At 38.0% G+C, this 25,245-nt stretch overlaps 1 protein-coding gene and 1 pseudogene across 2 annotated transcripts in view; one reads left to right on the forward strand and one right to left on the reverse strand.

Annotated features, from left to right (window-relative positions):
- RNF150 (ring finger protein 150) overlaps window positions 1-25,245 on the reverse strand; it is a 225,743-nt gene that overhangs the window by 28,939 nt on the left and 171,559 nt on the right. The window contains exons 2-4 of the mRNA XM_011955807.1: window positions 20,588-20,838; window positions 2,580-2,651; window positions 621-703 (exon numbers count right to left, since the gene is read on the reverse strand). Coding sequence (XP_011811197.1) covers window positions 621-703; window positions 2,580-2,651; window positions 20,588-20,838 — 406 coding nt within the window. The remainder of the gene's footprint in view (window positions 1-620; window positions 704-2,579; window positions 2,652-20,587; window positions 20,839-25,245) is intronic.
- Window positions 6,937-7,553, forward strand: LOC105521583 (annotated as a pseudogene). The gene has a single exon (XR_001003290.1). The product of XR_001003290.1 is annotated as an uncharacterized protein C11orf98 homolog pseudogene (transcript).

Genomic DNA, 25,245 nt, shown 5'->3' on the forward strand with positions numbered 1-25,245 from the left:
TAGGGAGAGGGAATAGGGTTATATAGAATCACCTGGGGAGTTTCCCCAACTATCCATGCCTGGCATCCTCCCCTAGATGCAAGAATTTTGTGGGAATTTGAGTGTCACATTCTCTTTCTGTTAGTTAAAAAAAAAAAGAAAAGAAAAGAAAAGAAAGGGCATGGTATCTGTCCTTGGCTTCCTACTTACTTCTGACCATATTCTAATTACCACACTGTTCATGATCATTCACAAAAATTTTTTCAGAGTTTATTATTTTAATTAAAATAGTACTGGTAAAAGCCAGAATTGATTCTGAACATCAAAGATCTGTTGTTCAAGAAAACTTGTACTTGGTGGCCACATCATAAATTTCTGTATCATGAAGTTCTAGTTCATAGCAGTATACTTCCTTTGATGCAAAGGGGATAGGGGATCAGAAACACATTTCATGACACAGTGTTTTCAAGGACAAAGGTTATACAAAAACAAGAATGTCTGGGTTGTCTGCAATAGAAACATGGAAATGTTGAGGCAGACTGCCCTGGCAGCACTATGCCCAGCAGGACTGGGCCAGGGAGGCCACGCAGGCATGCTCCACACACACAACCCAATCAAAAGCAGGCAGCCTAGTGACTCACCGGCAGGGTAGGATCCGGACAACGTCATTGGGTTTGTACCCTTCAATACAAACTGCACAGTTGTCAAAATCGGACTCTGTTTCCTGCAACAGAGGAAGCACAGATGAGCCTATTTTCTTAGCTTCAACTCTTGTGTAAATATCCAAGCTAAAACCCAAGGAGAGCTTGCCTGGAGCAAAGCTTTCGGTAGTGCTGGTGCCAGTTTTTAAATCAAATTTACCATCATTTGGACTAGTTTCTATTCCTTCCAACCTCTACTTTTTGTTTCTAGGTTCTACTTCAAGTGCTTTTGTGAGGAAAACCATTTTCTAAAGTACATTACTAAAAATGCTATTAATTATAATTAGAGGCAACATATCTAAATTTTCAGGATGAGAAATAATACTTATGGTGAATTATCTGAATGATATTTAATCTATCCATTCTTCTGGAATCTAGTGTATAAAATAAATATTAACACAAAATGGTAGTTCCAATTTTTTTCAAGTATATAAACCTCTTTTGATGCCTCATAAGATAGTGCTTATGTAATAGTCCTTGTACTTTTATTACTCTCTGATTGAGGGGAAATAACATACTGACTAAAATGTACTTTAAATTTAGTAATGCCTTTAAATAAATTTTATCTTATAAGCCCAGTGGTGTTTTTATATACTTGAAAAATAATAGCACATAATTTGTGAGATAAATCAATTATTCAGAATAGAGACAATACCCGCTTATATGTGGAGTTGTAAATCCCTTACATTGCCCCAAGGAGCTCCAAACCCATGTATTGTAATCCATTGCTCTAACTTGGCCTGGGGAATAAGGAAGACCCTTAGAAGCCTGTAAACCTGGGCAGGTAACTGCTTTGTTTTCTCTCCTCAAGATATACTATTGCTTCTGGCTTTATGATATCATTCTACAGTGAAGGAGACTATTGAAATGAATTCGGGGCTCTGTGTTTTGGTTTTTAAAAAAATTTTATAGAGACAGGGTCTTGCTGCATTGTCCAGGCTGGTGTTGAACTCCTGGCCTCAAGTGATCTACCTACCTTGGCCTCCCAAAGTGCTGGGATTATAGGCATGAGCCACACCACTTGTTAACCTTGGAGTTCTGAATACTGGATTTCAGAGAGATTGAAGATACTTCCTGCATTTATACTGTAGACTTGAGTGGAGAACATAGTTCAGCACATAAAGCTGTCTTGCTTGCAAAGATACATGAGAAAACTTTCTCAGGTCATAACATCAGGAACAACCACTTTGAATTTATCTTGTGGGACACTGGAATAAACTCATGAAATATTACTTGAATATTGAATATTTTTTCCTTTGCACTGGCTGCTAGAAAGCCCCAACTTAATTTTGAGACCCATTTCTATTACATATTTTAGATAATCCATTTGTGTACTAATTTCATTCTGGCTTCATCTATTTTTTTATACACTTACCAGTTTTTTTTTTTTTTTTTTTGAGACAGAGTCTCGCTCTGTCGCCCAGGCTGGAGTGCAGTGGCCGGATCTCAGCTCACTGCAAACTCTGCCTCCCAGGTTTACGCCATTCTCCTGCCTCAGCCTCCTGAGTAGCTGGGACTACAGGCGCCCGCCACCTCGCCTGGCTAGTTTTTTTTTGTATTTTTTAGTAGAGATGAGGTTTCACCATGTTAGCCAGGATGGTCTCGATCTCCTGACCTCGTGATCCGCCCGTCTCGGTCTCCCAAACTGCTGGGATTACAGGCTTGAGCCACTGTGCCCAGCTCTCATATTTTCTATACAACTATTTTATTATCGTAGTATATGCATTTTATAAGACACTTTAAATTATGTTTAATTAAGAAGAGTATAATAACATACTGATAGGACAACTGTTAGCATATATTTCCCTTTGCCATCCTTTCCTCTCTTCCACCCTGGCTGTAAGAAAAGTTAGAAGCTTCTTTGAATAGCTCCTCACCAAAAAGAAAAGAGGCTGTTACCTTGTCACCCTTCTTGATGGTCCTGACCTGGAGTTTGCTGATGGCTTTCTTTGCTGCATCCCCCAGTCGGCGCTGAAAAACCAAAACGTGCTTGTTAATAATAAAGATCTGTAATTCTTAACTTCATTTCTGATGTTGTTTAATACACTAGGGCAGCTAGCTCTGAAATCATGCACATGTGGCATGAACGCAAACGATGACTAGAAAAGATGGGGTAGTGGCATTTGTGCAAGGGGGCTCTACCAGTTGAGGTCTATAAAAGAGTTTTGCCATACAGAGAAGTTCTTCATGCATAGTGTTAAGCAAGTGGCATGTGTCAAAGACCCTGCCCTGTAGTTCTACAGTGCAGGTTATATGTGCATATACTAGCCAAAAAAAAAAAAAAAAAAAGGAGTTTAGTAATTTGTCACTCTAGCCACTCAATTTGTGACACAGAGATAGTCAATCTGGAGTAGCTGGAATAAACTTCATCTCCTCTTTTTGACAATCAGGATTCATTGCTTGGATATTCCTTCCAATCTGCTCATATAGGCATAACATTGGTTTAACTTTGGTCTGTTGTATTCCATCACATTCTCACATGGCAATTTTACCTCCTTTATGCATGTTTAAGTGTGAGTGTGCATACAGAAAACTACATAAAACATAATGTTCAGTTTAGCAAATAATTATAAAGCAAACACCGGAGTAACCACAACGATCCATGTCAAGAAATAATATATCACTCTCTTCCCATTTTTGGCAGAGAAAATTACCATCTTAATGAGCCCTGCAATAATGCAATCAGAGGGTGATGAGGAAAACTGGGAGAAGGATAGGGTGGTGAGTAAATTAAACTTTAATCAGTCAAGAAAAAAAATTGTTCATGTGCATGTGAGTTTTCTACATGTTTTATCTTCTTCTTAGGTATATCTATTTCTGGTCTGCAATAGACGTGTATCTGTAGTAGTAAAACATTAGAAGGACTAAGATTAAGAGGGTTAACATTTAAACACAGACTAATCATTTGCTTTCACTAATTTTGTTCCTTTTAGAAAAAGCACTCAAGCTTCTTGCTTTTCTTTAAAATAGTGAACATGTATTAGTGAACAGTTAATATATCCTAGGTGCCATGTTAAAGCTATATATGCATTATCACTTTTGATATTATAATAACTATGAGAAAAGCACTATTTAATAGAATTAACTGAGGCTTACAGAGCTTAAGTAAATTGTCCAATATCATAGAATTAGTGAAAGGTAAGTCAGAATCTGAATAAAGTTAAGTTTGACTTTAAAATCAAAGCTCATCTATGACCCTCACCTTTATTTACAAAACCACCCGATCAACCAATCAGCCAGTCAGCCAACCATCTAACATCTGACCAGCCAGTCAGCCATCCATCCAACATCTGGCTAGCCAGCTAATCAGTCAACCAACCATCCAGTCAATCAGAATCACTAAGTGTTTACCATGTGGCACTTCTCTAAACACACAGCAGTTAAAGTAATTAGCAGAAAAGAGGTTTTCCTTGCCAATTCATTTTTCTCTTTGATAGTCTGTCCTTCATATCTAAAATAATATTGACATTTTTATCAGAAGGGTAAGTTTTGGCTGTTTCCTAAAAGGAGACCTATACCATCGAGATTTATGCAGAAGTCCATGAGTAGCTAGCAAACTAAGACAGCAGGCAAAAATAGAAAGAGTCTTTAGTGATAAATACCAAGGAAAAACAGGAGACTGAGAGGAAAAGAACTGAACTGAGGTGAACTAAACATGATGGAACTTTCCTCTCCTCTTCTTCTGGTTCTTAGGTATTCATCCTTTGACTTTAGCTCAAATCATTTATTCAGGGAGTCCTTCCTAGAGGTATCCAACAAGATCCCTCTCATCTAGACCCTGATAGCACTTTATACCTCTGCACTGTCATATTTGAAATCTGAAATGTGTTTTTGTGATCAATTACCGTTAGATTGTCCTCAGATAAGCTCCCTGAGGGCAGGCCTGTGCTTATTTTTTGCTTCACATTGTTCCCTACATCCCCAGCATATATAAATAGAATCAAGCTGCCTTCAATAATAGGCAGTCAATCATTCAATCTATATTTTTGATCTCTTATTCTGTGCCAAGTATAGCTTTGGGTTTTAAAAAATGGTAATGAAAACACATGCGCACGCATACACACACACACACACACACACACACACACTCCTATCAACTGTAGTTTTATTTATAATCTACTGAAAACTCTAAATAATGAGTTAATAAAATCTTAAGCCAATAGTGGTTTTTTGTTTTGTTGTGTTTTTTTTTTGCTCGGAAAACAACCTGAGAAATTTAGCCAGTTAACGGGAATATTTAGGGACAAACTGTAAGTGATACACATTGTAAGGTAAGCAAACCTGTGGTCCTAGCTTGGCAAACCTAGCCAGTATCAACTGACAGCTGCTCTCCATTGAAGGACCCTGGGGCAAAGATTGAAAGGTATTGAGAAAGGGCTACTAGTTATTGGAAGTAAATGCCACAGACCTGTAGAATATTATATTTAGAATAAGAATCTGAATCCTAAAGAAACAAATACTGTTTTTCTTTTTCAGAAAAGAACTCAGATATTTTTGCAATTGTGTTTAACTGGCGTTACATAATATTGCACCTAATTCAATCACTTAAAAAATTTTTTTTGAAGACTAAACAGAGTAATTAAGTAGAAAAATATATTTTCATACAATGGTCATAGATTATACTCAAAGGGAACTTTTTTTTTTTTTTTTGAGATGGAGTCTCATACTGTCACCCGGGCTGGAGTGCAGTGGTGCAATCTCGGCTCACTGCAACCTCTGCCTCCCAGGTTCAAGTGATTCCCCTTGCCTCAGCCTCCCAACTAGCTGGGATTACAGGTGCCGGCCACCATGCCTGGCTGATTTTTTTGTATTTTTAGTAGCGATGGGTTTCACTGCATTGGCCAGGCTTGTCTTGAGCTCCTGACATCATGATCCACCTGCCTCAGCCTTCCAAAGTGCTGGGATTACAGGCATGAGCCACCGCGCCCGGACAGGAAGTCAACATTTTTAAAAAGCAGGTGAACTAGAAATAATGTTTTCAAGATTCAATTTCATTTAAAATAATGTTTTAGCAAATGAAATATGCTCTTTTTAAATGTGGGCATGTAGGGGAAGTTCAAAGACTGCATTAAATTTTGGTTGTGTATTTAACTTAACAGTTGGCTACATCTGAATAAAAATAGATGGCTTTTGAAAACATTCCCTCAATCTCTTCTAGAGAAAAAACTCTTTCCATGCCCTTTTAAAATAATGCAGGCTGCCTTTATTTTTTAAAAATGGCATGTCCTTTGAGGAAATGTAAAGCAAGCTGACATTAAGGTAACAGGGATTTTGGCTAACTGTAAAGTTAATGGCTAGGGAATTAGAAAGACGAATTTCATTACTGGCATTTGTATGACTGGGCCCTGGAGAGGTTAAAGAAGTTCAGCAGAGGATTAAGTCATTTAGGAGATGGGCTTCCCAAATTAGCAGAATTAATAGATTGAGGGAAAGGGAGTCAAAGAGAAAGTACAGTCACGTGTGGCTTAATGACAGGGCTACATTTTGAGAAATCCATTGTTAGGTGACTTCGTCACTGTGTGAAATCATGGAAGATACTCACACAATCCTAGATGATACTGCCGGCTATATATAGGCTCTATGGTCTAGCCTATTGCTCCCACGCTACAAACCTGTACAGCACGACTGAATACTGTAGGCAGCTGTAACACAATGGTAAGGATCTGTGTATCTAAACATAGAAAAGATACAGTAAAAACAGGATATTATAATATTATAATCTTATTGAACTACCGTCATATGTGTGGTCCATTTTTGACCAAAGTGTAGTTATGCAGTGCATGACTGTAATAAAGTCATCTTCAACTACAAGTCTATGAGGCCTTTCTCCTAGAAGCCCTGAGAAATCAAATGATTCACAAAGGTAGGAAGACATATTTTCCTTAATCATTCTAAAACATGGTATAATGGTATTCTCTTCCATTCCCTTTCCTGTGACATTCCTTGAGTTAAGCCTCATTCTGTATGTTATTGATAAATGATGCACATAATTTCTCCTCTTTTGAGGAGGAAAAACATAGCATTTTGGCAGTGGCAGATAAAGGATATGAAAGTCTTCCCTGGCAAGGGCAGAACAGATGGTCCAGATACCTGGGGAAGGAAAATCAGCTTCTGAGATGTATATGATGATATGGGATCATGTAATAATATATATATATTTTTTTCTGTAAGAGTTCTGGATTAACAAAATTAGGGAAAAAGCACCACAAAGTTTTGAAAAAATGCAATTTCCATATGCATGTAAACAAGTATTATCGATCGCAGCTATGGGAGCTCCCGGGGGAAAGATCAGCCAGCCCCGAACAGAGCTGAAGAAGAAGTTGTTCAAACGCGGGCGGGTGCTGAATCGGGAGCGGCGTCTGAGGCACGGGTGCTCGGGGCTGTGATAGACCAAGGGCTGATCACGCGGCACCACCTCAAGAAGCGGGCGTCCAGTGCACGTGCCAACATTACTCTGTCAGGGAAGAAGCCAGAAAACTCCTCCAGCAGATCCGGCTTGCCCAGAAAGAGAAGGCAGCCATGGAAGTGGAAGCCCCTTCAAAGCCAGCCAGGACTAGTGAACCACAGCTCAAAAGGCAAAAGAAGACAAAAGCTCCCCAGGATGTAGAAATTAAGGACCTTGAAGATGAGAGCTAAACCTCTTCCAGTAGAAGATTCTCAACTGGAGCCAGCCTTCAGACTCAGTGGTTGTTTTAGAGGACTTTGACAAAAGCATTGCCCCTTTTCACTCTCCAGATTTCCTCCTACCTAATGGCCTACTGACTTCCCCTAGAGGGATGTCTTTGAGAGGGAAGAAGGTACAGAAGAAAGATTGGAGAAGGGCCTCTCTAGCAGTCAACTCCATTTGTAATAAAGCCCTAGCACTCTGAAAAACAACAACAACAACAACAAAAAAACAAAAAACAAAAACCCAAAAAACAAGTATTATCAGTATATGCATACTTATTTCTTTGTAGGTGGCATGAAAATTACACACCTACAGAGAAGACCCCATTAAAAAAATTACATAAAGAAAGAAAAAAATACCACTTTCAACATTTTAAAAAAAGTTTTCAATATTAAAAAAAATCTCACTTTCAATAATTTTCAAATGAGTTTTACTGGATTTCCAAAATGCGAGTTAAAGAGATAAGTAAAAACATAAACATTTAATGAAATGGCCCAAATAAGGCTACTGTTGCTTTTGTAATTGATCTCTTCTGTCTTTGGGTTTTTGATTGCACTCACTTTGAAGAGGGAAGGAAAACTACAGGCCCTGCTCAAACTGAATCTTCTACCTAGCCTGAATAGAGAATCTAGGGATTGGAACCAGAAGTCTGTTACAAAACAGAGTCTTCCCTTTGCCATTCTCAGAAATGCAGAGTAAAGTGATGCTAATGGAAGACTCAGGGACCACTTCAGGTGGATTGAGGAACCATCTCAGGTTTGAGTCAGCCTTTTGTTTCAGGTAGGGATTCCACTCTCTTCTCTAGGGTGCTCCTATGAATTCTTTCTAATCTAACCAGACCCAAATCATACTTATTATTATTATTATTATTATTTTTGAGACACAGTTGTGTTCTGTCACCCAGCCTGGAGTGCAATGGCATGAATCTCGGCTCACTGCAGCCTCTGCTTCCCGAGTTCAAATGATTCTCGTGCCTCAGCCTCCTGAGTAGCTGGGACTACAGGTGTGTGCCACTGCACCCAGGTAATTTTTGTATTTTTTGTAGAGACAGGGTTTCACCATGTTGGTCTTGAACTCCTGACCTCAAGTGATCTGCCTGCCTCGGCCTTCCAAAGTGCTGGGATTACTGGCGTGAGCCACCGGTGCCTGGCCAAAAATCATGCTTCTTACTAAAGCTTGTTAGGTGTTAGACCATTGTAATAATTAGGTTTCTCCATCTATTTGATCTAAACAGGCGTGAATATATTTACCAAGGTTATTGGTTTCTTGACAGTAGTGAAGATAAACTGTGTTATAGAAAATAAATACAGAGTCATGTATTAAAAGAATAAAGTCCTACATAAATTCTAACAAGAATGGTAAACAGCAGACTCCAGTTCAACCTGAGACACATAAGTAGTAATCTAAATACTTAAGAAACTGAGAAAAATAAGAAACTTTCCTCTTCCTCTGTTCTGTGTTATAAATAGAAATGCAGTGAAAGTGATAATACAAATTTGGAACATAAGGATTCCAAATATAGCATCAAAACTGAGTTTATTTTCTTCCTATCTCATTTGATTGGATAATTCTGTATCATATTTGTTTTTTTCCCCAACAGCTGTATTTTATGATCATGTTCATTGTCATCATCACCAAGTGGAAAGATAACTAAGTGTTCTTAAGTTCTAGGTGAAGGGAGGCCACTGCCAAAGTAAACAGAGTTGGTCCCAGTTGTGTAAAACCTACATGGTCATGAGTGACACAAACATTTTCCTTGGGCCGGGTGCAGTGGCTCAAGCCTGTAATCCCAGCACTTTGGGAGGCCGAGATGGGTGGATCACGAGGTCAGGAGATCGAGACCATCCTGGCTAACACGGTGAAACCCCGTCTCAACTAAAAAATACAAAAACTAGCTGGGCGTGGTGGCCGGTCCCAGCTACTCGGGAGGCTGAGGCGGGAGAATGGCGTGAACCCGGGAGGCGGAGCTTGCAGTGAGCTGAGATCCGGCCACTGTACTCCAGCCTGGGTGACAGCGAGACTCCGTCTCAAAAAACAAAAAAAAAATAAAAAAAATAAAACATTTTCCTCATGCACTCTAATACATAATAATGATCCTTCCAGGACTGGCTGATATGATAGAAGTCATAGCATAGCCAGTCCAATAAATTTCCATGGTGTGGATCACCACTCCACAAATCTAGAAAAATAGATAAAATAATTTGACTATTTCGATAGCTGTGATGACCTCACAGAGTGATGCCATAAATCTGTTTGTGAACACACAATGTGAGGTAGAAACATCAGGGTTTGTTGTGGTTGTTGTTGTTGTTGGAGGTGTTGCAGAGCAGAAAATAATGGTTTCAAAGTTAGAAGACCCAGCTCTTTATCCTATTTTTGTCACTAGTTAACTGTGTGACTTTGGCCAAGTCACTTAAACATTTGTGGCCTTCCGTTCCCTTACTAATAACATAAGGCATGTAAAGTAATGTCATCTCTAGCTTTACCAGCTCATGATTTTCATCCATGCACAAAAGAATAGGGAGGCAACATGCTTTGAGACCTGAATAATCCAAAAAAAAGCAAATCAAGGGCTAATTACCTCACTGAAGACTGCATGGATACGACATGCGCTTTTGCCTTTCTGTTCCCCTGAGGGCTTTGTACTTTCTTCTAGAGCAGTTTCAGGGACAATTTTAGTCCTCACTCTTTAGGAGACAGAAGCATCTCTGCCTGGACTCTCCCTTGGTGGCTGAGACTTGGCAAACTCCTTTCCTTTCTGTTTTTCTTTGTGAAGTTCATGTTTATTTTAAATTTCATTACTTCTTTTATTCCAACACAGTTTAAGTATCAATATGCAATGCGTGCAAAAGAAATCAAAGGCACACGGGCCATGTACATGTAAATAATAGGAAAAATTATTCTCAGGGAGAGAGAAATCTTTCAGGAAAACTTTGCTGAATGTCATTACCAGGCCTCAAATAAAAATAAAGCAAATCAAAACAGATCTGGTTTCCTTGGATTAGCCTCAAAGGCAATATTGTTTATGAAAACCAGAAAAGATCCCTACTTAGTTTATCTGATCTGTCCATATTTGAATAAGCTACCATCTATTAGGAGTTGTGTGTTTTTCAAGTCACAGATCCAGTCCTTGTGTCTGAGATGAGATGTCCTAGCAGACAGTGAGACAATATTCCAACATCACCAAAGACAGGGATACCCACCATGGCCATGGCAGGAACACCGCTTGCTGTTTGCCTTGCCATCCTGCAGGGTTTTCATAAGTAGGGTAAGAATCAGTGAATGGCAGCAGAAGTGGCACCTCTAGGGAATGAGGGGATACTTGGCCTTCTGGTGGGGAGAGGAGAACTGTCCATAGTGCACACTGGTATTCAGGATCAGGAGTCTGTCATGAATCTGGCCTCCCAACTCAAAGGTCAAGAAGAGGTCACAAGATCATAGGTCATTAGATGGGCAGAATGGAGATGAATCCTTAGCATTCTCTGGGAAGCCCCTTAAGGTGAGGAGTCTTAAACTAGACACAGCCAACTTTCTGTATGGCAGATTCGACCAATAATGGATTAAACACATTTGGGGGAAAAAAACAAAATAAGATAACAATACAACAAAATAATACAAATAAAAAACACAGCATAATCACTATTTACATAGTGTTTACATTACGTACTAGAAGTAATTAGGTAATATAAGTAAATAAGAGATGATTTAAAGTATATGGGAGGATGTGTTATATGCAAATAATATGCCATTTCATATAAGGGACTTTGGATTTTGGTATCCATGGGTAGGAGGGGGGTCCTAGACCAATTCCTCATGGATGCTGAGGGATAACTTTATTAGGAAGGACTTAACATGACAGCCTTGCTTCTAAAGCCGGAAAGGGCCAGAGCTCAGTATTGAATGATCAGGAGTTGCTCATTTTACAGCTGTGACTGAGGCGAAGACTGGCAACCTGCCCCATGGGTTAGGTCTCTGCACCTCAATGCCATTGAGGTGGCTTCATCTGGTGGAAAACACTTTGACTTGCAATCATCAATCTGGCTGCATGCCCTTGACAAGAAAATCACTTTACATTTCTCTCTCCCAAATTCATTCTATTGACTGTTCCTTTAACTTCTAAAAACTATAATTCTAGGATCAGGCAATCAGCATTCTCAAATACTTGAGTGAAATTACAGCCAGGTGTCTTCTGCCTCCCAGTTTCCATGACTGTGGTTTCCTCTCTGCAGCCCTCTGGCACATGGGTTCTCAGGGCTGACCCGAGAGGTGTCCAGTCTACACGGTGTAGAAGTCCACACACTGGTGGCATCGATGGGCTATTTTCTTAAAGTACTCATCCAGGGGCATGATCAGGGCTGGTGAGGAGACAGAGGTCTGTCACGGCATTTAAAAGTCATCATGACATGTGTTAAATCGCCAGTAAAATATTTTTTCTAATCATTATTGGGCCTTTCCTTCTTTGACAAGTGGGTTGTGGTTTGCAACTTCTCTTTCCATGCAATCAGGGCTTCTACCTGCTCTTTTAACAGGTAGAGAGTCTGATATAAAAGGTTTCCTTCACCTGAGAACCATTCCCTCAGCTTCCTCTCCCAACCTGGCCTGCTTTGTTCTGCCTTGCTCGACCACTGTTCCCATTTTTGTGATAAATCTGGCTCTGAACTCCACGTGGTCCTATGCACTTAATACCCTGGGTTGTCCCCTTGCCTTATAACCCTGGCCTCCCCAAGACTCTGATTCTACTTTGCACCAAAACCATTGTTAGATATAAACCCTACTCACTTTATGTGGTCCCAGCTCCTAAAACCCCAACCTTGACCCCCATCTAACTGCCTGGGGGTATGACATTTATGTCGGATTATGTTAAAGAGTATTGTAGGCTTGGTTAGAGATAAGATTCCACTGGGCTGCAATATGACATGAAGGAAATTAGCTCCCTAAATGTGCTGTGTGTGCTCTGAGTAGAGCTGCATCCTAATCCACATGCTCTTAAGTGTCACAGTGCTTGAATGGGAATGAGGAGTCCATTCACCTCCCTGAGCTCTGTGCAGAGAGAGCTTGAAACAATCAGTCACTGGACTCTGGCACATATAGGCCATCTGACAGACCAAGGTCTCCAAAGGAAAATGGTCTCAAGAAAAGATGATGGGGCTACCAGGAGAAACAAGCATCGCGAGTGAAGAGGATGGCTGTGGAACAGTTAACCTTGAGCAGGGAAGCAATGGCTCTACATGGCGTGTGAGGCTGTCCTTGGTCTCTGCAAATCAGCCTCCTTGTTTCACTTCCCTCAGAGTGTCATTGTGCACTGGGAAGGCAAGGTGTAAGGCAAGGAGAGAAAAATTTCAGACAGTGGTAAGAATTGGGAAGAAAGGAAACTAACATAAAATGATGATTGTGGGAGAGAGGCTGGGGTAGAGGTGAGGCTGTATTAGAGTATCTCAGGCTCAGGCTCCAGAGCTCTTCTGCAATACCCTCTCCCCAAGTGAGCTCATCCTGTCCTGACAATTTAAATGTATTCTGTATTCTGATGACCCCCACATTAGTACCCCCATCCCTGTCTTCTTTCCTGAGCTCCAGACTTACACATCAAAATACCTAACTGGCATCTCTGCTTCAATATCCAAAAGGCTTCTAAATTTAGCATTGTCAAATCCAAATTCTTGATACTCTAGCCCTTTGGATCTCTACTTTTTCCATCTTTCCTGTTCCAGTAAACACCATGAGAGTTGACCTAAATGTGTCCTTGATTCTTTTCTTGATTCCTTTCTTTCTCTCACACATATGGTAACCATAGAACTTATCATCCAAACTGGAACAATTCTGAGAGTAAATTGGGGAGCTATTAATAATTAGGCTGTGTGATACTGTGATATATAATAAGGACTATCTATATTTTGGTCTTCATCCCAGCTCCCAGCTAGAACTCCTAAAATCCTTGTAATTTCCTAAGTGATGAGAGTGATAAAGGTGAAAGGGCAGTTTTTGTAATTCATAGAAATCCTTTTCAACCACACCTGAGTTTATGTTAATGAGGTAACTTTGGAAAGCTCCTAAGAAAAAGGTCTAGTTGCTTGGGGAACCAATCTTGTGATTAGAGGGTTGGAATTTTCAGATTCCCTCACTCCTACCCCTGCCCTCTAAGGAGGGAAGACGGGCTGAAGGCTGAGTTGATCACCAATGGCCAATAATTTAATCAGTCATGCCTACATGATGAAACCTCAATAAAAACCCCAAAGGATAGGGTTCAGAGAGCTTTTCCCTGACTCTGGAGTAAAGATGGAAGATTCCATTTGGTTTCAAATTGTGTCAATAGAGCTAAAAAGGTCATATGTACATTAAACTATATGTGAGGTATGTAAGAATTGAGCTATTTACTATTTGTATGGTGGTGAGGGGAAGGTGGGGAATATATTTTCCAAGCATTGCTTTATCCAATAAACGTGACCCATTTACCAACCCTCTAATAATATGTCATGAATATTTTCTCATTCAATCCTCACATCAAGTCTATGGGGCTGGCCTTACATGTGGGGAAGCCTAAGCATAGACAGGTGAAGTAACTTGTGCAAAGTCACACCACTAGGAATTATTAGAGCAAAGATTTGAATTGAGACCCATCTGACTGCAAAGTTGGTATCTTTAGCTATTGCCCTATACCAGATTTAACTTGGTTAAATCTTTAAGAAACATGGTACACCAGCCAAATCTTCCTCTCCACTTTTAGTTGTAGCCCTTATTCTCCATGTTACCATCTAAAGACCTTGCTGGGAGGCTTCTACTGTGAAGAACTTTAGTAAATATTACTTCATGGGAAACTGCATTGAAATGATCTTCTCCAGGTAGATGTGACATGAAAGTGGCCATGATTATGTAAGATGCTGGTGACTTTCTTTTAATTGTGATCTGCACAAAGCCAAGCAGAGACTGAGGTGCTCATCTGGCTAATTCAAGGTCAGTCTCTCTTTCATTTACTGGAACGGTTGGATACTTCAACAATGTAAAATAAATGCCTTTGATGTTCCATTTCAGGCTGTGAGCCTTCATCTAACCTGAAAGTCACTCCTTCTGAAGGCCAATAATGCTTTAATAAAAATAAATGGTTTAAGTTAACCTGATGCTTATTATAGCTATGGCCTGCACAGCTATAACTTTCTGTTGAATGGAGTGGAATACTGACCATTAAAGGAGAAATATTTTTCTAAGGGAAATTAAATGTTATTCCACCCATCAAAGGGCTAAAGTATAGTGTCCATTTGATCAGGAAGGAGTGTTAACGTTTAACATGATCACAATTCACTGAGTGACCCTATGGTAGCATCCTACAATTCAAGGAAAGTTAATAAAATGGGAGGATAATAAAAATTTAAACCCCATGAACCACTTTCATACCATTACGTTTCAATTTGTTTTTCATATACCTCACAGTATGCATGTGTCTGGATACACATGCAAGCTAGACCTACCTGCACAAACTAACATAATGATTGAAGTCATTACTCAACTAATTCAAGCTTAATATTTCATCCATATCTTTACTGCCTAATAATTACTTGAATTATCTACAGGGCCAAAAATACAGGGATGCCATTTCTAATATCATTGTCTGATTAACGTCTCTCTCTCTCTCTCTCTCTCTCTCTCCACACACACACACACACACACACACACACACACACACACACACACGTATATATGAATACATATGAAGAAACACATATAGTTTACATTTTTATTGTGTTTAGATAATGATTATACTGTTTTCTAAGAAGAGTTTGCAAACTTTTCTCCATTTTCTTCATTCTACAGCTGTGGTTTCCAGCATAGTAGTCACTAGCCATGTGTGGCTATTTAAATTTAATTGTAACAAAATAAAATTTAAAATTCTGTTCCTCAGTTACTAGCCACATTTCATGTGGCCACCATATGGCAGTGCATATGTGCATATATAGGACATACATACACACACACAAATAATGAAAATGACATATATGATATATATGTTTTATGTATATAACACACACACACATATATAAGTTTCTCATACGTAACCCTATATTAACCAACTGAAGCATGTTAGTTCTGCATCTCATTTTCATTGCCTTGTGTTTGGGATTCCATCCATTTAAATTCCAGAATATTTAATGAAAGTGGCAAAATTGAATTTGTAAGCAGTCATCAAAGAATCTATATGATAGTAATAAAGGATACCATTCATTGAGTGCTGATTGAATGATTAGTGCCAGGCTTAGTGGCTTTAAAAGTAATACATATTAATCCATTTAATCCTCACTGTGACCATAATAGAAAGGTATATTCCATTTAGTTTGGAAAAACAATGAATAAAGAAATTAAGTTTCCCATTTTGGGTAAGCAGTGGAACTTCATTACTACGTAGCCATAAAAATCATGTTTTTGAAAATTATTTAATGATAGAGGGATATACTCACTATTCAATAAAAGGCAGAACATAAAACATATATGGATATGTTTGTGTCTCCTGCATATCTAGATATACACATAATGAAAGGGCACTCACTATATATAGAGAGAATTAAAAATACCTGAAAGGTAATATACTTACATGTTAACAATTTAGTGGGGTAGTGGATAACTTGTCCTTTTCACAGTTTTTCTATGATTGTTAAATTTATTGAAATAAGCATGTATCATTTTTGAGACTCAGATATAAGCAATAAAAATGTTTTCAAAAATTGTTCCAGAAGCTACAGAAAATTTAAGCAGAGAATTTGCGATAAAATTAATAGAAAAAGAAGAGTTGTCTCCTAAAACATTCATGAACTTAGACCTCAGTAACTTGCAGAAAATTTCTACCAATACTTTAAGAATCAGCTAATTCCAGTGCTATTTAAAATGCTTGAGTGCAGTGTTACCAATAAGAATTTCTGCAATGATGAAAAGGTCCTATACATGCACTGCCATATGGTGGCCACATGAAATGTGGCTAGTAACTGAGGAACAGAATTTTAAAGTTTATTTCATTACAATTAATTTAAATTTAAATAGCCACACATGGCTAGTGACTACCATGTTGGACACCACAGTTCTAGATTACAGAACATGGAGAAAAGTTTGTAAATTCTTCTTAGAAGACAGTATAATCATTATCTAAACATAATAAAAATGTAAACTATGAACAGATTTCATATATGAATATAAAGGCAAAAAATAATATAATAAACACTAGCAAATATAATCTCAAAAACATTAGAGGAATAGTATATAGTAGAAATTCAGGATTGTTCATAATGGAAATCCATTAATATCATCCATTTATTTGAATAGATCTAAAGGGAAAACTTAGACTATGGCCATTGGAAAGGCATTTGCTAAAATCAAACATCCATTCTTGATTACAAAATTCTTAGTAAGATAGAACTAAGTTGATACTTCTGACATTACATATTTTATAACATGATAAACTATGTATCTCAACCTAGAAGACTACATGGGAAAATAATAAAATGAAGAAATGACAAAAACAATACCATTAAATTGAGGATGTTCCCATTAAATACACAATGAAGAGAAATACGTTCACTGTAACCATGATTACTTTAGTTTATTCTGGAGATTCCAATCAATGAAATTAGATAACAGAAAAAACAGGATGCCTAGCATTTGAAAGCGGTAAGTTATCCCTGATTGTGGGCATTATTAATATAGTTCTGCAACACTAATATAAATAATCACAAATACTACAAAGTAGTGGTTAAGGGCATGGACTCTGGAGTCCTGCTGCTAGTTCAATTGCTGGCTCTATTAGTAACCAGCTATGTGACCTTGGGCAAATTACTTAAACTCTCTGTGCTTACTTCCAATGCTGTAAAATGAGGACAATAAACTTATTTATTATGGGGCTACTATCTATTAAGGTGAAAGTAGGTAAATAGAGCAAGAGAGCTCTTAGGACATGCCTGCAGCATACAATAAATGCTATACATTATTATAATTAGGGTTATAACAATGAGGCTATTAATAATATACAAAATATAAAACAATCCAAAGTTTCCAATATGAAAAAATGAATTTAAATTATAATAGTAACATAATGATTAAATACCTAGAACTAAACTGAAGAAAACTGTACAAGATTAATAAATACTGAAAAATGCTACTGGGAATAAAAAGAAGAGTTGAATAAGGGGAAAACATATTATATTTGAATAGGAAGATTCAACATCATAAAGTTACAAATTTCCCCTAAATTATCCTATAAGTTTAAAAACTCATATAATAATTCTAAATTCATACAAAAATAAACATGAAAAGAATAAAAATAGAGCAATAAAGAAAACAGCATGAACAGCCGTGAGACATTATAATTCTAGAGTACTAAAAACAAGATGGTGCTGCAGCATGAATAGAGACCTAGATTCATGGTACCGTTTAGAGAGCACAGAAATAGAAGCAAGTATATATGGGTATTTAATATATGTTAAATGGGGATACTGCATATGAGAGGGGGAAAGATTAATTATTCAATAAATGCCAGTTACAAAAATGATAGGCCATCTGAAAAAAATAATGTCAGCTCTGTACTTCATTCTTTACACTGAAATAAGTTCTCTACAGATTAAAGATTTAATGACAAAAAAGAAATTTAAAAAGTAGAGGCTGAAAACATGAATGCTTTTCAGTAGTCTTGGTCTATAGAAAATCTTATTATGGAAATACTAAAACCACTATGAGATCACACCTCACTTCTGTTAGGATTGCTATCATCCAAAAAACAAAAGCTAACAAGTGTTGGTGAGGGTATGGAGAAAAAGGAATCCTAGTACACTGTTGGTGGGAATGTAGGTGGGCGCAGCCATTAGGGAAAACAGTATGGAGGTTCCTAAAGAAACAAAAAACGAGTATACACATGTAACAAACCTGCACGTAATGCACATGTACCCTAGAACTTAAAGTATAATAATAATTAAAAAAAAAAAAAGAAATAAAAAACAGAACTACCATTTAAGATTCACCAATCCCTCTTCTGGGTATATACCCAAGGGAGATAAAATCACCACCCTGGAGAGATATCTGCACTCCCATGTTAATTGTGGCATTACTCACAATAGCCAAGATAGGGAAGCATCCTAAGTGTCCATGTATCCACTGAAGGATGAACGGATAAAGAAAATGTATATACATACACATATACAATGGATTTTTAGTGTTTATCCTCAACAAGGGACATCCTGACATTTGCCACAACATGGATGGGCCTGGAGGACATCATGTTAAGTAAAATAAGCCAGACACAGAAAGAAAAATACTGAATGATCTCACCTATATATGGAATCTAATTTTTAAGAAAAGTCAAATGTCCAGAGATAGAGAATAAACCAGCGGTTACGGGGCAGGGGGGGAGTAGACAGAAAATGGGGAAATGTAGATCAAAGGATACAAAATAGCAGAATGTGCGATGAGCAAGTCTAGAGAGCTAATATACAATGACTACAGCTAAAAAATTATATTAGAAATTTCTATTAAATAAGTAGATTTTATCTGCTCTTGTCATCAAAAAACTATGTGAGACAATAGATATGTCAATTTGCTTTACTATGTTAACCATTTTACTGTCTGTATGACTCCCCAAACATCATGTGGTAAACTTCAACTATACACAATAAAATTTATTTTTTTAAAAAAGATTAATACACCAGGTGTAGTGGCTCACACCTGCAATCCCAGCACTTTGGGAGGCTGAGGTGGGAAGATCACTTGAGGTCAGGAGTTTGAGACTAGCCTGGCCAACATAGTGAAAACCCAACTCTACTAAAAAAACAAAAATTAGCCAGGTGTGGTGGCGTACACCTGTAATCCTGACTACTTGGGAGGCCAAGGAATGAGAATCTCTTGAACCTAGGAGGCGAAGGTTGCAATGAGCCAAGATCATGACACTGGACTCCAGCCTGCGTGACAGAGTGAGTGAGATTCCATCTCAAGAAAAAAAGATAATAAATGTAGCTCTGTAAAAACCAAAAATTTCTGCATGGCAAGAAGCACCACAGATAAAATAAAAGGCAATGAGAAGCTGAGGGATGGGAAGGTGAATACTATCCTACAAAAAAGGGTTAATTTCCTTGACTAATAAAGAGTTTATACACATTAATAAGAAAATGACAACTCAATTGAAAAGAGGTCAAATAATAAAAGTAGACATTTCACCAAAAATATTCACTTTTTCTATTGTACTTGAAAAGATGCTCAACGTTACTTGTAATAAGAAAAATGTGGTACCATTTTTAACCTACCAAATCACTAACAACAAAAAAAAGCTATAACATTCTTTTGGTAAGGCTATGGGGAAACAGTAATTTTCATATACAGTTGGTTAAAGTGTAAATTGGTTCAACGTTTTCTGGCAGACCATGTGGCAGTATCTATCATAGTGTAAAATGTATATGCCATTGCCCTAGCAACTAAACTTCCAGGATTTTACCTTGTAGATATACTTACAAATGTACGAAGTGTCATGTGTACATATTTTCTTAAAAAGAGAAAACATGTCCATTAATAGGTGCTGGTTAAATAGATGTGACACATACAATGGAATGCTATGCAGTCATTAGAAATGAGAAGGAAGCTTGGCTTATGTATAGATGTGAATTAATCTGCAAGATGAAGTGAGAGAGAAGGGGTGCTATCATTTGTTGTTGTTGTTGTTGTTGTTTTAAATATATGGGCATATGTGTTTATAAGTGCATAGAAAATTCCTGGAGGATACTCCAGGGAGAGGAACTGGGTAGCTAAGAGACACACATGGGAAGGCAATTACTTTTCATTATACGCCATGTGATACTTTTTTGCATTTTGTACCATGGGTATACATGATATGTTTAATTGCTATTTAAAATAGGTTTTAGTTTTTATCTCTTTTTTTAACTTCGGTTCACAAGGAGGAAATCTTGGCTCTTTCCAAATTATCTTCACACTATTAGCACTTCCTTTTGCTCCCTTCATTATGTGCATAAATAAATGTCAAAAACATAAGCAATGGGAATGTGGGACAAATCACCTTCATTTTACACAAAAATACAGTAAAACATCAAAATAGGTATATTTGGATAATATCTGAAAAATGATACAGCAAATGTTAACAGTGTATATCTTGAGTGGGGGTGTTTTGGTTTTGGCTTGGTATTTTCTGTCATATTCAAAGTTGTTTATACAATAATATATAACATTTTTGTAACGATTTTTAAAAGTTTTTTAACTTTTTGCTACTCACCTGGTTCCTATCCCTGGCATTTGCATATCGAAACCTCTGGATGTAATAAAAGACGAGCCATGCGAGGGAAATGATCATCAGGACAATGAAGGAGATGGAGACAAACACAACCGAAGTGCGGCTCACATATTTCTGCAAGTTCCGGGTTCCGATGGTGATGTACATGGTCACGGTGATGTTTCTTTCCAGCAGGCTTACTATCTCCTTCCCTTTTGGCTCAGGAATCATTATGGCCACGATGTCTTCTACACCTGGGCGAGAGGGGCAGGAAGGGGCAATAAAGGTTAGGACGTAAGATGCGGGGGATCCCAGTGAGATGTGTGGACACAGTCACATGAAACCAAATAAGGACAGTACTTTTGAGAATTCTGTGCTGAGCTAAGAAGACCTAATAGTTAGAAACCAAGTCAAATTTTCTCTTTATTCAGTTACCTAGCTTTCTGCAGCTGCTGTTTTATATGTGAAAAAAGAACCTAAAATGAATTCATGATTTTAGTACCAGTGAAGTCATAATCATGCTATGTATGCCCTTTTCAACTCTCCAAAGCATTGACCCCAGGTCTGGTAAAGAAAGGTGGACCCTTCCCAACCAGCCCAGTTCTATGTTGCATTCCACAGATTCCCTGAGGATGGGAATGGGACTTTGCATTTCATGACAAAAGGGTAAAATGTCCTGCGTTATGCCACCTGAGATGAGAGCTCTCTTTTCCCCACACTATGAATATTCAACTATAGATCTCTCTATATTATTTCCAAGGTAATTTTCTCCTATAGTGAGTACCCAAGCAACCAAAAGAGAATATTTCTTAAGGAGCTCTAATATGATTTGCCAACATGAAATTATAGTCCCAGAACTACTTTCTGCTTATTTTACCTAATTCAATGGAAACAGCATGTTTCCACTGAACCCTGTACCAAGCAAAGAGAAGTGTGGTACAATGTTTCCATTGAACCACAAGCAAAGAGAAGATGGAAGCAGTACAGATAATTCCAGGATTGTTTCACTTCCACTCAGATACTCCCACCACGGCTGCCCCAGTTATTAGACAGCTTGGAGCAAAAGCGCCATTTTTTTCTTGGGCCACTTTTATATATATGAGTCATTGTCCTTACACATCATGACACTGTGTGAAGTGAAGCCTCTTGGTGAGGAGTTCTGGGGTCCCTACAACGGATTCTTCATAATATCATACTGAACTAGGTTCATTTGAATCTCGTATGATATTATTATCATATTAATTTCATTAGGGTATGTTCTCAGGAATCACCCCAATTCAAATCTAGGGAGAAAGATGCAAGATGATTAGGGCATAGAGGTCTCACATCCACATGGAAATATCTCATTACCTGGAGTGACTACAAATTAAAGGGAGGAAATTTGCAACAGGGATGTTGTAGATTAAGGGCAAAATTAAACTCCACTACAGCTACTTAACACTGGCTGTATTCACATGTTGAAGTCAGTCAGATGGAACTACCAGGTTACATTTGCTCAGGCTGTTGCAAGTTTCTTAGAATGTTACTTAGGGCTTTCCTTTGACCTTGATCTCCGTGCAGGTTTTCAATCTTAAATTCCTTGATGGTGTTTCACTTAGGCTGAACAAATACTTTAAAACTACATATTAAAGTGTCTGTGTATGCTATATCAATTATATATTTAAAAAATTTCTAAAACTTTTGCAAATCCAATTGTAAAATCATAAAGCCACAGCGTGGGTTTGGCTGTTATTTCTGGGAATAACTGAAACTGGTGGCTTGATTTTCAACTCTGAAGAATTTACTGGCAATTTTGATGCACCTTTTCTTTTCATTTTTACTTCGGTTAATGGCTGCATGTGGTCTGAAGCTGTCGGGGGGATTAAGGCTGCTGACTGGTTTTGTCTCTAAAGAAGCATGATCTTTGTATATTGAACTAATCTGGCCTAGTGAGGCTCATCCTGGTGCTGCAGCTATTTAGAGTCACTGAAGTAATGGTAGAATAATAATCTCTCATTTCATTTATTCTCTTATTTATATTATTTTGGCACGTTTACTTAAAGCTCTAGAAGTACTTTTTTTTTTCGGGATGGGATCTTGGGGTTATTTATGAGGCTTTGGATGTTCAGAAATGTGCAAGTTTTACATTTTTTTTTTTTTTTTTTTGAGACAGAGTCTTGCTCTGTCACCCAGGCTGGAGTGCAGAGGCATGATCTTGGCTTACTGCAACCTCTGCCTCCCAGATTCAAGCAATTCTTAGAGGCCTCAGCCTCCCAAGTAGCTGGGACCACAGGTGTACGCCATCATGCCTGGACCACAGAGTTTCGCCATAGTAGCCAGGCTGATCTTGAACTTCTGACCTCAAGTGATCCGCCTGCCTTGGCTTCCCCAGGTGCTGGGATGACAGGCCTGAGCCACCATGCCCAGACTTACATTTTTCAGTAGTCAGATTTCACTATTATATTCCTTTATGGCTTCCAGTTTTGATACTCTTTAGAAAACTCTTTTCCACCCAAGATTAAAGAAATACTCATCTAAAATACCTTCTCAAAACCTTATTATAGCTTTACTTTTTACATTTAAGTCTTGAACAGTCTGCGATTCAATAACAGTATTTATTGAATTCTTACCATGTGATAAGCAGAAAGAAGGAAGATTAGGATGTAGTTTTTTCCTTTAAATTGTCAGATATATTTGGGTCAATTTTGCACTTTTTTGCTCTTGCTGTGAGGTTGACCTATGTTTTGCTGAACCTGTACCAGGCTGTTTTAGTTGTATAGCTTTTAACATATTTACTATCTGGTAGCCTAACTCTTCCTTCACTATTTCGCTCCCTACAATATTCCCATTAATTACTTATACTTAGTAAACTAGAGTCTAACAGAGTTGGCTTCTGGACGTGGACAGCTTGTTTTAAACCCCAGTTCAGCACTTTAAAAATAGGCAACCAAATTTTGAATCTCCAAAAAGCTTTAAACCACTCATCATCCATTTTCAGGGACTTCAGAAAACATTTTCTCTTCCTGTAGGGTAAAGTATAATTAACTATTTTAAAGCATTTATTTTAAACTTCAGTGCTTAGTTACACTGCTTGTGTTGTATGTGCCACTATTGTGCCCTCAGGATATATAACATCTACTCAGAAAGACAAACAGTACAAATGGCAGTGAGGAGAGCCTGTTCATCCGAACTTCAACCTTATTCATTTTCAGTATTCATAATACATTTCTAGAGTTCATCTTGGTAAAAACACATGAGATTTTGGGAGATTACTCTGGTGTGCTTTAGTCTATTGTGCATGGTAAAAAGCGATACTAGGGATATGTATTTATCCTAATAGAAACAGTCACTAAGAATTTAGGTATCTAGGGTGTCCAAAAAAAGATATAAAGCAAAGTGGATTTGGATGAATTATCTTATTCTGATCAATGCACAAAATCCAGGGCAAAATGCTCCTCCAGGATCTATATTGTTCAACTGAGGCATGTGCACGGATACAAGTATCAAATTCCCTGATCTTTGCTTCGTTTTGGAATCTGCAGCTACAGTGTAAGGGAGAAGCCAGCAGGTTCTCCCAAGTATACTAGGACATGCTTTGCTTCTGTGGGTGTGTGTGAGGCAGGGAAGGAGAAAAATGGGTGGCGCTAGGGGGAGTGGTGCAAGCCCAGCACAGTGATTTCAGAGTTCAATGGCTACTACGCATCTATGACATTCCAAGGCCCAGGGAAAAGAAGTCAACAAATAGCATATCTGGTATGGGAAAACCCACAAGAGGTCCTGCTATTTGGGCAATTCTATTTATTGTGACACAGAGTGCCTCTTTTTGCAAAATTATATCAGCCTACTATCTATTTTCCTCCCAAAGGCACTTTATACTTGTGAGTGGTGAGAGGTTGCTATTATGTAATTACCGTGTGCTCTGGAAAAGCTCTACAGTCAGGGAGAAAATGTGTGACCAGGACACATATGACCTGGCTGCCAGACGGCAGCAGAGAAGCATCCTGTATTTTTAGTGCTTCCTTTTCCCATGAGAGTGCTCCATTGCCAGGATCTAATTTGGTATATGCAGATCAATAAGGAATCAAAACAGAAGTTCACAAAGTCAAATAATGTTTAATAACTAGGAAAGCCTTTACTTGTAAAATTAAACCAGGTTGTTTAGACACTGTATTAATAAAATATCTAGAATACCAGTACAGTGCTAGACATTTCACAAAGCCTGTAACCCCATTCTTCCCTGGGACCCTGGAGATTGACAGCATCTCTCCCTGGGTTCATTTGATCAAAACTTCTTTTTCAACTTCTTGTATTCTTTTTGCTCCACTAATCTTTACTTCAATCTCAGTCTCACTGTTGGCCCTCTAGAACTTAGGTGGCAAAAAACAAAACAAAACAAAACAAAAAAACGCCTTATATTGTCCCATTCGTATATATTTTCTATTTGTACACTTAATATCTACTTTTTCAAAACTATAGTCCTCTTGTTGATCATTTATTCTCAAAAGGAATGTGTATGAAATTATTTTAAAAACTGAAAAATGCCACATAAATGTAAAGTGTAATTACTACTTTTTGCATCACCAAGTATATTTTTAATAAACACAGATGCAAAAATCCTAAATATAGTACTCACAAACAGAATCCAACAATACAGTAAAAAAAACTTCATGACCAAATGGGAT

This window comes from Colobus angolensis, unplaced genomic scaffold (genome assembly GCF_000951035.1).
Source record: "Colobus angolensis palliatus isolate OR3802 unplaced genomic scaffold, Cang.pa_1.0 Scaffold400, whole genome shotgun sequence".
NCBI lineage: Eukaryota > Metazoa > Chordata > Mammalia > Primates > Cercopithecidae > Colobus > Colobus angolensis.